This window comes from Notothenia coriiceps, unplaced genomic scaffold (assembly GCF_000735185.1).
Source record: "Notothenia coriiceps isolate Sejong01 unplaced genomic scaffold, NC01 NC01_scaffold00000281, whole genome shotgun sequence".
Taxonomy (NCBI): domain Eukaryota; kingdom Metazoa; phylum Chordata; class Actinopteri; order Perciformes; family Nototheniidae; genus Notothenia; species Notothenia coriiceps.
Window position 1 is genome coordinate 219,715 of NW_011332982.1, and position 14,503 is coordinate 234,217.

Genomic DNA, 14,503 nt, shown 5'->3' on the forward strand with positions numbered 1-14,503 from the left:
GATTTAATGTTCAAAAAGGTCTTTATTTTTCTTATACTGCCTGTGCTGCAGCAACTCTTTTCACCCTCTGTCTGAAACCAGAGCCTAGTCTGCTCTGATTGGTTAGCTGGCCAGCTCTAGTCTTGATTGGTCAACTGCTAACAGATTTCCCGCCCGTACAATGTGTTGGAGCGTTAGCCACTATAAGCTGGAGTGTTACACATTGATGTCATTCTTTTACAGAAGTAAACAAAGGACTACATCGAGGCGTTTCAGGCGTTTCGGATTTCAGCCTTTGTAGACAACAAAAACACAACACAGTACAGGAAAGGGTAAACCCAACAAACTATAATAGGGCTCCTTTAACGCTAAGTTAACACTCAGTCTCTATTCTTGCTATGCAATTATCTTTAACTGTATCAACTTCACTGCCATGTTCAAATAGTCACGATTATCCTGATAACAGAATTGTACAATCAATGATTCCTATAAATATCTATTATTCACCAAAATATGTCTTATTACTTATTTGTCTCTTCAAAGCTGAGTGAATGCTTTGAGTTGGTGCCCTGCATGGTGTATAAATCAGTCCCTGATTATTTTTGCTAGAATGAAAAATAATGGAGCAGAGAAGGAATCTAACACTGACCTTTAATTTGATGGATTAGATTTTGTTCCGTCTCTTGAGAGACTTTGTGTATGTTCACACATCTTGACTAAGCTGTCCAACTTGTGGATTTAGCTGAAGGCTGAATCTTTACTTAAGAGCTTTTAAGGATCAGATGTGTTCCCATAGGTGCAGCCTGTCACCTAGGTTCCATTTACATTTTATAGTTTTGGAAAAATATTGATCGTAATTGCTTAGTATCATAGTAACAAACCGGTATCCATATTTCAAAGGCACTTTGATCTCTCGATTTAGTTTTATTTCAACTGCTATTAACTTTAATTATAAGGATTTATTCCTACTTGAAAGATGGAGCTTGGTTTGTTGAATCGAATTACTGATGTATTCATTTATGTATTGTTTTATTCGCTACTCTAGGAAGTGTTCGCTAGTGAAATGATCCTAGTTCCTGATTCATCCACAAACACTAAGAAAAAGAAAGCCATGGTGGGCTGTTAAATCACTTTCCAGCGTATACCTGTGGCATTTTTTGTGACACACTGTCTCTGTAATTACATGTCATTATCCAAAGAATCCCTAGAAGGTTTCTTTTTGAAGACTATAATTAAATGCTTTGAATTGGTGCTGAGATGACAACAGCCAGCGGACCAGGAGGAATGTTAATGAAGACCCCCTAACACAATGCTGTTACCCTGCAGTCTGCCCTGAGTGTTGTACAGTAACAATACGTGTGGGACATACAGTATTTGTCATAGCTGAAAATCCACTAGAGGAGACTTGTCCAAGTTTTATTCACGAGTTTCTGTCAGTGTTTTTGCAGACGGGTGAAAACCTCCCCAATTACAAAATGACAGCCTTTCAAAGCCTCATTTTTTGCTCAATGACAGTTCGTATTTGACATTATCCAGGGAGTTCTGAAAGAGCCTCGAGTGCAGGAGGTTAGGATTCTTCTCTAACTATGGAAGAAGTGTAATCCTTTAATTGACCTTAAAATACCAAAAATCCCCATAGTTAGCACTTAGGGAGGTTTCCACACAGCAACAGCTACATAACAAAGCCAGAAAAATAAACACGAGAGCGGTAATGCTCGAGTCAAAGAGAATAAAACATTACAATTATTTTAAGGAGAAGAAGGAAATGGTAGCAAGAAGGTACAAAAGGGTAGGCAGCCACTGTCAGTTTCCCAGAACTGTTGTTCTGTTTACAAGAAACAACTGCATAGCGTGTTTGCTCGACCCTCGCTTTAAATCAACAAATCCTTACCAGATGAGGCAACAGGCCTGTGATTCTGCCTCGCACTTCTTACATACCATGACGAACATTCCATGACAAATGGAGCAGAGGTGGTTTCTCTGTTTGTCCCAAAACTGGGAGGTCAGCTGGATTAACACAGAATAAATAGTTTCTTACTGCATGAGTCAGATGCTTCAAAAGTATGGCCCTTAGATTGAGCATGAGATTAAGATTAGCAGGACATTTGAAGAACATATTTTAAAGGTCCCATGTCATGGCCATTTCTACTGATCATAATTCTATTGTTAAGATCTACTAGAATAGATTAACATTGTTCAATGTTCCAAACTCACATTGGTTTCTCATACAGCATCTCTGTGTAGTATGTGTATTCACTCTCTGTTCTAAATGCCTTGTTGGAGCCCCCCCCCTCCCTATGAGCCCACTTAGCTCTGATTGGTCAGCTCGCCCACTCTGCTCTGATGAGTCCACCATCGTTACAGCTGAACATCAGTGATTATGTGTTACAATGGCGTTTGTTAGCAACCAGAAAGTGACACCAGTAATGACAAACAGATGAGAATGCTGCGTGGGGTCTGGGTGCCGTGTTGGCGGGACGTTGCGGGGCTCACTGCTCCGCCCTTTGAGGCTCGAGGAGCGGACAGTGTGAGCTGTATTACTGGTGTCGTTTCCTGGTTGCTGCGTGGGGTCTGCGAGACACCACAGAACTCAGCCTGAGCACACACACACACACACACACACACACACACACACACACACACACACACACACACACACACACACACACACACACACACACACACACACACACACACAGCCAGGCTGGAAAAATGTAAAAAGAGAAATCTCCAACGAGGCGTTCTGGGGCAGCATAGACAGGTCTTTTCTGTGTTAGAGTTTTACTCGCTACAGGGTGTACTTTGAGGGTTTGTGACTCTGCAGACCGTTTACATGCATAACAAGCTACATAACACACAAGGGGGCTAATAACTGGAAAAGCATGACATGGGACCTTTAAGCATATAGAGTTTATAGTACAATAATGCGTAAGAATGAGCATAGGTTTTTGTGTTAAAGCAGTAGAACTGCTTTATCCCTGAAGTGTTGACCTAAGTTTGAGTCTTAGAGCTGACATTTTGCAGCCCAAGAGCCCAATCTCATCATAGAAAGTGCTTTCAATTGGAATTCAAACATTTACATAGTGTGTCCTTTGATTTACTCCCTAAACTACTTTATATTTAAGCCTTAGAAACAGTGTCACATGCACAGGAGTTTTTGTAATGTGTCTTTCTGCTAGTTTTTACTCATAAATGTGTTTCTCTTTTGTTTTTTTATAGGAAAAAGTTTCCACCTGGTTGCAAATTTTCTGAAACGGCACTTCAACCTCAGATGTATCGTGAAGCAACTCTATGGGGGTATGTAACCTACATGTTCCATGTTTTAAAGTATCAACTCCCAGTTAAATGAATCAGAAATAGACGTCTCAAAGGCACATACTCAGCCACATTTCCCACAGAACGAGTAAGTCATCAGTGGTTTACATGTTGATTTTTCTCCCCCTCACTTGTTTTTATGTCCTGTCCCTACCTGCTTGGGGTGTTGTTGAGAACAGGCATCCATTAAGTGGTTCCCTCGAGAGGCTACTAAGAGTGGGAGAGAGAGAACGATTGGAGGGCTGTCTATGGAGGGCAGTGAGAATCTATCTGCATGGCCCATCTAGTGCCTGTGACCCTTGACCACCTTTTCATGGGACCAACATGTCTCCCTTCCTGTCAGTAAAGTTAATATCTGTTCCCTGGGGGCCTGAATGTTGAGGCAGCACTGACCTGCTGCAGACTGAGATGACGGCTTCTCTCAGCAGGTCTGTTACGCATCGAATTAGAGCCCGTCTCCTGGGGTCAAAGGTTGTGTAATTCAGTCCTCTGAGTTAGCTGTACAGAGTGGTCAGGCCATCATATATTATACAGATGATTAAAAAGGTTTTATTCTGATAGTTATACATGGCAAACTTGTATGCTTTGAATCAGGTTAGGAAGACTACTTGGTTAAAACACAATCTAATACTATAATTAGCCAGTTAGAATGCAGTGGTATTTTTCTGATTAACTACTTTTTTTAATTTTACCCTACAACACAAACATTCCAACCATGTTTCTACTCTTAGTTGAGCAAAGACTGTAAAATCTGTCCCAAGCTGGCCATTAGGGGAGCAGCCGGAAGGTAATTTATTCCATTCGGAGACATAATATTTTCAGTAAATGTTGTGGCAATCTGCCTGTTGTTTTATGAGATATCAATCAAGAGTACTTTCTAAACTTTCACTGGTGTAGGTCTAAAGAAATGCTTGTGGAGTATCCTCTGAGCACACCTTTGCTCAGTAAATGTCTTTTTCTGAGAGTTGTAGGTCTTTCAAATATTTATTTTACAGTTTACATGTGTAGATGTGTGGCCTGATAGTGGACAGGGAATTCATCTTCAGAGGCCAAGATTTGTTCCTACTGTTTTTTTTTGGTAATCTGGCAAGTTATAGTAATAATCGACATCCAAACCTCCCACCAACAAAGTCATCCTTTTCAAATACTGCACACCAGTTGTGTTTACATTATACAGGTGTTTGTATGCAAGTTTGTATCTTGGCTGTGTTTATTAACGGCTGATCCACACAAGTGAAGCAAGACCAATGTGTTAAATAATGGCCACTGAGAAGGAATATGAGCTTTTACGGACTAATACCCCACAGCTGTAAACTCTTTGAACAGAGGGTGGTAAGCTCTGTGGATCAAGAATGCAAATGGAGAATATTGTAAGATTGTGCCAACGCTCCTGTTATTTGTTCTAGCAGGAAGTTACTTTTTTGTCAATATTCTTTTTTATTGAACCCGCGAGAAACACATGGTAATGCAGAAGACAGAGTAATGTTACAAACGTTCTGGATTGCTTACGGACAGTTTGATTTATTATCATGATATACTGCGTGTAATAGTATTGTTGGTTTAAATGGTCTCTGCCTTTGAAGCCGATGGAATAGTCTTATAAATCCCAAGAGCCCTTGTTAACATAACATTTTGTGATATTTCATGCTGCTTACGCGGCTAATAAAGCTCAACAGTTATCTCTGAGCTGCCATTCTCTCCTTGGTCTGAGCTGAATACTTGGTGTAGATGTACATTCAAACCTTCACCACAGTTCCCTCCGTCTGACTTTGACTCATAATTAGAGGTGAGCCCATGTTATTAACTAGCATGGTCTGTGTTGTTTCTTTGCCTGCCTTCAGATATGCGTGTGTTTCCTGAACGCTATGTAGTGTGTGTGAGCTGCCCGGAGGATGCCTCAGCGCACCATGGAAACCCGAGCCTGGCCGCGGTGAGTGCTGTTTATACTCCTCTATTTCCTCTTCCAGTCGCCTGGCGAAATGTCCTGCATGGGCCTGTGTGTTATTATAGGGATGTGTTGCCAAATTGTGCTCTCTATTTAACATGTGCTGCTGACCCTCGTTACGTGAGGCATGGGGGGGGCTATAGTGCAGAGGAAGGAGATGATGGCAAGGGGATGGAAAAAGGGAGGTGGGGTCCAACGATGCAGAGTCATCACTTCTTCAAAAAGTCACTGCTCTCAAATTCTGCCAATTCACCCGAGCAGTACAATTTGGGTTGTTTTTTTTGTCAAGCGCAAATGTGGCTTGTTGCAAACCTCAACATTAATGGGTCGTCAAAAATATAGCCAAAACTAATTTAGCTCTTGGGAAAATCAAGAGAGATCTACAACTTTTATCCAACCTCATTGTTGCAAAATGCAGTCAATGTTTACATTGTCAGAACATGTAATTTATATTTTAAAGAAATCAGAATTTTGTCTACCCTTTAACCACAGGACGTTTTTAAACACATAGTTTGATATACACTAAATATAATGCATCATTAACACATGATTTAACCCGTTTTAAAGCATATCACTCATGGCTCGACTAAACACTCTTCATTTTTAAAAACATGTACATTTTTACAGTAGATAATGTAGATAATGTGATTATGTGCAGTTGACTCTCATGTGCCTTGATCGATTAGTTTCAGATGAAGGTGGGTTCAGTTGGTCATTTCCATGTAGGAATTCACACTGTATATATTTGGATGTACTGTCATAAGACCTTTTACTGTACATTAGTTCCTTTTTGTCCATTCATATTATGGACAACTCTCCTTTGGCCAGTGCTCACTTGATCTCAAACTCCCAGGAGTATTATGGGAAATGGTGGAGGAGCCTCTCACCTTGGCACCCACATCAAGGACAGACATCTCTCCCATCACATCCCATGATCAGCGGCCTGCTGTTTTTCTTTTGCTATTGTTTCCCTTTGATAGGTCTCTGCACTATCCACAGTTTGGCTTCCAATGAAAGCAGTGATTGTAATATTTTTAGTGGAGCAGCACAGTCGTCAGTGAAAAGTTCAGATTGTGTAACCAATTTTCCAGTTCAAGGAGGCATTGCTGTCGATTGCGTTCCTCTCCTCAGGATGTGGTTCTCAGGGCTCATACAGTACGAGCAGAGGGAATTGGAGGGTGGGAGTCCTGTGGTGGAGCTCTCACTAGCCCAGCTTCGAATGTGGTTTGTAAAGGGAAAGATACCAGACAGCAGGGCGAACGGTTTTCACATGACAAAAACAATCATTTGTTTAAATCGTTTGCTCCGTTCCAATTTGTCAGAAACTTCAATCTTGGCATTTTCAGTGTTGCCAAGAAAAAAGAAAAGAAGAATGTATGCAGTGAGTCACGACTGATGTAGGGCTTAATAATGTTGCCATCTAAAAAATAATGGAGCCTTTGGAGTTCTATGTCAAAGTGTCAATGTGTAAACAAATATATTTGATTCCACAACTTCTGACAGCACTAACCTGCTAGTCCCAAAAATATGCCGCATTCCCTGTACTTAGCGGTGTTTCGGTTTTGTTGTGAGGATTCATTTTGTGTGACTTGCTGAACAAAAATCCTTAACCACAGTGGAAATGTAGCCTCATACAATTAGCACTTCTCATAGGGTCAGGGGGTTATGTTGTGAGGGAAACCAAGGTGACATGATGGATGACCCTTTGTCCTGTCAAAACCAACATCTCAGTCACACACTTCATCATACTGTAGTCCTGTGGGCTGTTATTAGTCATTTTTTCAGCTGTGGATCTGTTAGAAGAGGAAATGGTGATATTTAGTCATTTCCATTAGCGTAGGGGGTAAGATGTACTATAGATTTCCAAAACTTAGTCAATACCAAAATACAAAAAATGTAAATATTGTGTGCTAACCACATCTCAATACATGTGAATGGGCTTGCTCATAGTGACAATTTCCCCCCAAATGTGCTGTTCCCAACAACTCTACAAAGTGTTAGCTCATCTGTTTGGTTTTACATCAACTTTGCTTTTAGATGAAATCTCACAGCTCTCATCAACAACATGTCCAGCAGGCTCAGGCATCTTTATTCAACAAAAAGCTCTGATAACCACACCAAGCACCAAACAGACACATTTAGTGACTAGCAGGTTATCTTATTCGAACATGTAGTAGCAGGATCTTGTGGGAAAAGCAACAGATCTAAAAGGGGAGTCACGTTTAAGATTGCTAACTTGCTCAAATGCTAGACATTAATTTAAATATTGATAGTATGTCAATTTTTTTTGTTTTTGCTGCCCCAAGTGATCAAGTTCAGCTTGAGGTATGCTCGGAACAAGCCCGTTCTTGCGACATGTCGCACAACCTCGTCTGAAGGCATGAACATGTAAAGCTGTTCCAAACTGCCACACCTGAACCTGGTGGGAAGAGTTCTCTGACAGTCTGTACTGGAAGGCATTTACAGTGCTACACTAAGTACACAAGAACAAGTTAAAGAATTAGTTGTATAAACAATTAAACAAAACAAAAAACAGCTTAAGAGACGAATTCAATCAGTTTATTTTCTAAACTTCAGGCACCTGGCCAATCACGATGAAGACTGTGTGAATGTCAGGTAGGAAAGTTGAAGAAATTGTTGGACGCACTTCAGTTTAAGCATGTGTACACCTTTTAATTTCATGTCTGGAGATGTTGAGTCACCTCATACAGTGTTGTAATTGTTATTTGAAATATTAAAAGATTACTATAACACTTAAAACATGCTAAACCTAGAACTCACTGTTGCTCTGCAGAGGTAGGGCCTTTTTAAAACAACCATATTTTCATGGGAAGCAAACATCTCATAAATAACGTTTTTCTTCTTCTTGACATTTTAAGATTCTAATCCCTCATAATAATCTTGCTCCCATTGTGAGTCAGCACCAACAGCGAGGAGGGCAGCATGGGAAGGAAGAGCTAGTGTTTAAGATTGTGGCCGATGTTTTGTAATCAGGCACAGAGTGGGCAGCCGAGGTGAGTGGCGTGCTGTGCCGCAGAAGTTTGGATCAAAGGCAGAGCAGATGTGTTTCCAGTCCCCCCCCGCCCCCCCTCTTCTGAGCCGTGGACGAGCCTGTGTGTTTACTCATGACCTCAGCACGTCTCTGTTCTTCAACAGCTAACAGCAGAGCGTTCCCAAGCCTCCACTGTCTCTCCTCTCAAGGCCCAACACACGGCTGGGATCTCTTTACACAGCCATGTCCCTTCATTCCTCCCTGTCTTAGGCTGCTTCCATTGATTGATTGATTCATTGAAGAGTTAACAGCTTGTCTTAATCCTTAAACATGGGTGGATCCAAAAACGTTTGTCATTGTACAGGGTTAAGAACCGTGCTCTTTTTTGATTCAAGTATGTGTCCATGCATGTTTGTTGACTTTGTTTCAGGGAAGATGTGGTGAGCTTAGACAAACAGGGCATGTTTTCCTCAGTGGGAGCAGGGTGGTTGGAGGGGGGGATTCACGAACATCTCTGCAGGAGGTATATCGCCCCCGGCAGTTAAATAGTGTTGTTGTTTCTTGGTGCCAGTTTAAGGATTTTGTATACTTAGTTGTGCCATCATAAAGCTGTGCAGAGGCTTTTCTGTAAAAGGAAGAATTCCGTTTTTACATCTCGATTCCTTTAGGGATTCAAACATTTCAAGTGGTGAGAATCATATTCTTGACAGACGAGTGAATAACTGCCTTTATAGCACGGCATCTCGCTGGCTTTGTGTGTGTTGGGTGAGATCAGACACAAACACATTAGAGTAATCCAAAAACAAACAATCCCCTGTGGCAGATCACAAGCAAATGTGAGTTGATGGTTCATCGGACCTTTTCATGCTGAGCTGCTTTCTGACTTTTTATCTTGTTTTTTTCAACTGGTAGTTCCCATGTTTGAACTTTTAACAGCGGGACCCCTTTGCAAAACCCAGTGGATAAAATAAAAATGCACGGTTGTCAAGCTGAAAAAAGTCTTTACTGATTATACAGAGCGAACCTCTATGTATGTCAGAGTAGCTTACCGAATAAGTGATGTCTTTGGATACCAAGAGGGGTTTTGTCATCCTATGCTGCAGTGAAGTATTTTAGACTCTTTAGAGACTATTTAGCCATATCAGGTCATTACTTTCAAGTGCAGCTGCCTTAAAAGATAGCCAGCTTAATCGTCCTATCTGTGTTCCTCTTTATCTTGGATGGTTGAGGAGAAACTGTTCATTCCCTGTGTTTTATGGAGCCTGTAGCCGGTTATCTTTTTGAAGTTGTTTCCAGGAGTCGTCCAGAGTTGGGGAGAGCTCTGAGAACCAGTCCTGGTATCCTTTTTAAAACCTAATGATTCACTCTCCCTGCTCCCCTTGCCCTTTTTGCCAGGCTTATCTCCGTCTGATCTGACATCCAGATGTGCCGTCTCGCTGCAGCTCCCGTGGTGGAGCCGTGTTGTTCTGGAGGCTCCGGGGCCGGTGGGGGGCACCGTTGGTCGGTCCGCTCTATGTGTTGCATCACGAGTGTTTTGCAGCCTCGTGTGGGGGCGAGCAGACTGGCTGGCGGTGGGGGGGTTAAACCCTTGTTGCTGAGGGAGAAGTGGTGGTAGAGGTTGTTATTTACCACCATCCCTCCCCCTCCCTTTTCACGGGACGCGCTCCAGCTATTGGGAGTCTGCATCATTCCGTACGAGATTAGGCCACCTCGGTTCCCACACAATACTTACTGTTTTATCCACAGAGCTTGTGATAATTATAATGTTGTTCATGCACCGGATTACTCCCCCTCTCTCCTCCCTCCTTCTCTCCATATTTAATCCCTCTACTTTCTTCTGTAGTTGCTATACACAGAATATCCGACCCCTGGTGATAATAATTCATGCATCATTTCTCTCTGTCTCGCTTTTCATCTTTCCCCTTCCATGTCTAACCCACCTCTTCCTCTCTTCATGCTTCTTCCTCTCCATCACTCTGTCCTCTCTCTCTGTCTTTCTCTCTCCGCTCGTTTGAAGTCGTGCCGACAGGAACAGAACAGGCACAAAACTTTCCCAGAGAACCCCTTGGTTTGTGTTGATTTTTCTTTCAAGTTCATTTTCAAACGGCATTTATTCATATTAAACAGACGCAAATAAATATCAAGGCCTTGCAATGCAAATGATGGCACCCACATCTTTCTCACAATTGTTGTTGTTGTCGGGGTGGGTGTGTGTGCACGCAAGCAAAGGCAAGTTTGTATGTGTCACTGTCCCAAATCCAAGGCGAGCTGCATTTGGATATAAGGGAGCGTAAAGAGGCTCTGCCCACACTCTGTAGCATGACTCTGTCTGCACAAAGAGCAGCCTGTGGAGGACTTCCTGTGAGAGGATTCTTGAGTTTGTGGGCATGCTGGAGAGACTGTTGGGGTCAGACGATATGACTCCTGGGGGGTGCCTCTCCTTTTGTTGCACTCCCCTATAAACTCTCCCTTTCTCTAATTCCTTCTGTAGTATCTTGTCCCCTGTTCTCTCTCGTCCCCGCCTACCTCCCTGTTTCCCAGCCTCCTTATCCACTCCCCCTGCTCCCTCCCTCTGGCCTCTGGCCGTCCGCCGCACCACAGACCAGAGTGTAGCTACGTCTCATCACCCCGAGCAAAGCCACAACGCCCCAGCCTGCCCGTGCATCTTGGGACGATTACTACTTCCTCGTTGTCATTGGTGTCGTGACATGAGGAAGTAGACATTAAGGATTTTTTAAGGCAGCTGGTGGAAGACAGAGTTTGCCAAATTCCCTCGACTTACAGTGCACATTGATCATTTTACCAACCAGTTTATGGAATAGTAATGATCTGAAAAAATGGCTGATATTACATAAACATAGTGGCCACAACCTTGGTAGAATCAGACGGAAGTCTTTTGTTGTATTTTCCCAATGCAAAAGTCGACTGAGTCTTTTTAGCCACGCTCCATGGACGGCAATCTGTCTGTCAGGCCCATAGTGAAATATTTTAACAACTACTGAAGGATAGTTATTTAATTTGGTGCGGGCATCCATAGTGATGAGAGGCTGAATCGTAATGACTGATTGGTTTATGATCAAATACCTGCAAAAATTGCATTTCTATCTGCCTTAAAAATAACAGGTGCCTATTGCTGATTAGCACTTGTTAGCATTCGATGACGATAAACATGGTAAATATCATGCCAGCTAAACATCAGCATAAAGCATTGTCAATTGGGACTAGGTAGTGTGGGGGAAACTTATGTGTAGCAATGCAGTGGGAGTCACCGACTCATGAAGGAGACACGGGATGAGCAGGAGCTTTGATGTCAAACACTGATGGTTTATTTAGGAGTATCGGCCGGAGGATTCAAATCACAAGTGACGATCTGACTGCACGGGAGAGTTGCCACGTCAATTCTGGAGCGCCTCTCTTGCTAGACCTTTTAACTAGTTTCACAGAGTAATCAACATATTTGAGAAGATAGCATAAACAGCTGGGAACACTGAGTTACTTCCGTCTGACACTTATGGCCTCGAAGATTTCACACCTCCACAAACACCGAGAAGGAAGTGTTCCAGTGTACCCACAACAATAAACCATCTGTGACCGAGAGTTGCCCGGTCATAGAATGGGAACAACAACATTATGGCTGAAGCAGCCCATTTCCTTAAGGGAGATAACAGACGCCAGGGTTGGTCATACACGTAAAAGGGCAAAAATGTTAGATATCTAGGAGTCTACAGGGTTCGACAGTAACGGTTGCCATTGGTAACCATTCAGAAAACATTTCAACCACTTCTTGGCCTTTGGTTGCCATCAGTGGCAACCAGTAATAAGGACAGCAAACAGCAAAATGTGCACCCCAAAATAGATAAATGTTAATTATTTGTTGTATTAAGAGTGATATTTAATTATTGTTGTGACCAGTCGGAACCTGATACTCAAGTTGCACATGCATTGGTGTGATTACGGAGCCAGAAAGCGATGCACGTTTACTCGCGTGCGCAGTGCGCCATGTGTTTGTTTTACAAAAAATGGCGAGGCAAATTAAGTTGTTTGACTGTGGGGTAAAATGTTCGGCCGACCCGTCAACATCTCAAACGAATGTTCGTTCAAGTGATTCAACTGATAAAGCGCAAGGTGAACCTGAACGAAAAGCAAAGAGGAAATGGGCAATTGCCTGATCGAAAGTTGTAAATGTTAAAGAGATATTCACAGATCTTTTTTTTATTTTTGAAAATATTTAGCGTATTTGCAGATCCGTTTTACACTTGCAAATGTATTAGTGAGTTTGCAAATCTTTTAAATGCATTTGTGGATGGTGTTTTACATTTCCAAATCACATATTTACACACAAATTATTTTCATGTTCACACAAATAATTACGAGACATATTTAAGCCCATAAACTAGTGACTTGCTCAATTCATTTGTGAGGGATCAGTGAAGACCATGACAACAGCTGCACTACTGGTAGTGGTATTTTGTATACCAGCAATTGAGGGTGGACAAGTTTACTACCACTTAAGTTTCAAATAATTGTGTTAATTACTTATTGAAAAAGCATTTGAACTTTGTTTTGTGTCCCATGTTCCTTATTAAGTTGATGTATAACTGTATAGTATCTTAATTATTTAAAATATAAGGTGACTAAAAATGGCAACCATATTTCAGTTTTGGCAACCAAAAGCTGATGCCTGGTTGCCAGCCTGGCAACCACTTTTAACAGTTAGCTTTGAGCCCTGGGGAATTATTCCCCAACAGGGACAACAGTAGTAACACATATCACAATACTTTTGAAAACATGACTCGGATCGATTTTGTAGGATTGACTATTAGTAGTTGCATAACATACAGTATATACACAATGAGCTTTTAAAAAAAAATCTAATATGTACATAACTTTGCTATGATGAAGTCTTTAAAACCAGGAAAAGACAACACTTACACGATAATATAATATCTTGAGATCCAAAATCTAACACAATACTATCTAGTCTCATATCGAGATATCAATATGAAATTGATATATTGCCCATGCCCAGTCCTAATTCAACACCTAGCTCGAAACACTGCTGTGCCTTATTGCAGTCTGATGGAGATAGTTTACCAAGTGTCACTCTGATCATTTAGCCTTTCAGCTGTATGCTGCTTATCCAAGTTCAACAAATATAGTCCAAACCAAATCTACTCTGATATTCTCCCTCCAATTTTAATGCAATTATTTCATAATAAATTGGCGTGCTCTCAGCCTTTAAGTTCTGCTCAATTTCCCACCACCGTCTCTCGTTCCCTCATAAAACCAGAGTCTGTTCTGGGTCAGCCAAGGAGAGGACCTGTGATTAACCTTCATTAGCGACCTGTTGAGGGCACACGTTAGTGAGATGCAATCTCTGGCCAGTTCTCTGTTCTGCCTCAGAGGGTCCCCTCCGTAAGTGGGTGTATTGAACTTTGAACCTGCAACTCAAAGTGCTGCTAAAGTCTACTAACCACAAGGCAATGTTCCCTACTTTTTGATCTTCTGTCCTCACAGTGGCTTTTTGCTTGATATTTGCGTTTTTCCTTTTAAACGTCTCAGTTCCATAGTCCTTTATGTGATCGATGTTTTACCCTTTCAAAATGGTTTCACCGTTTTGTAACCCTGCCTCAGGCTGAGAGCATCACTCCAAACACAGACAGCAGACCATGAAACACACGTCACTCCATGACAAGCCAGTGATTATTTCCCAAAGCCTTGAAGGTGGTTTCTTTGGACAGTGTTACGTGGGGGCTAATTATTTGTGCCAGCTGGGTGGTTAGGAAGTCTGTATAGGCATCACAGAAAACATTCCTGTTGTACTGTATCATAGGTCAAGAACTAAAGTGGCCGCACTATTTGGAATTCAGTCAGAAGAGGATAGATTTATATGAAATATCTGTTTATGATATTGGATTATTTTAGTTAATTGTAATTATTATAGTTTTACAGCAGGTAGTGAATGTTTTTTTATGTCTGACAATCCCAGATGATGACAGCAGTCAGCTGTGGAGCCAAACATTTCCAGGGGATGCCAGGAATAATATTTTCTGTTTACACCGTTTCTGTTTGTCCTCTCTAGACTGAGCTGAGCGAACAAAGCCAGTCAGAGTATTTTTCCAGAGTGGGAGAAACCCTAGAGCCTTCAAACATCCCCACGAAAACAAAGAAGACTGTGCTTCAAAAGATGTGAGTATGATCTAATGCAAAACTTTCCAACCCCGGCAGTCAGAGAGGACACTTTAATATCCTCTTGTCCTTTCATTTCTCAG

At 41.8% G+C, this 14,503-nt stretch overlaps 1 protein-coding gene across 1 annotated transcript in view; it reads left to right on the top strand.

Annotated features, from left to right (window-relative positions):
• Window positions 1-14,503, top strand: part of slx4ip (SLX4 interacting protein) — a 35,576-nt gene that overhangs the window by 17,996 nt on the left and 3,077 nt on the right. The window contains exons 5-7 of the mRNA XM_010779696.1: window positions 3,199-3,276; window positions 5,136-5,224; window positions 14,314-14,420. Of these exons, the coding sequence (XP_010777998.1) occupies window positions 3,199-3,276; window positions 5,136-5,224; window positions 14,314-14,420 (274 nt within the window). The remainder of the gene's footprint in view (window positions 1-3,198; window positions 3,277-5,135; window positions 5,225-14,313; window positions 14,421-14,503) is intronic.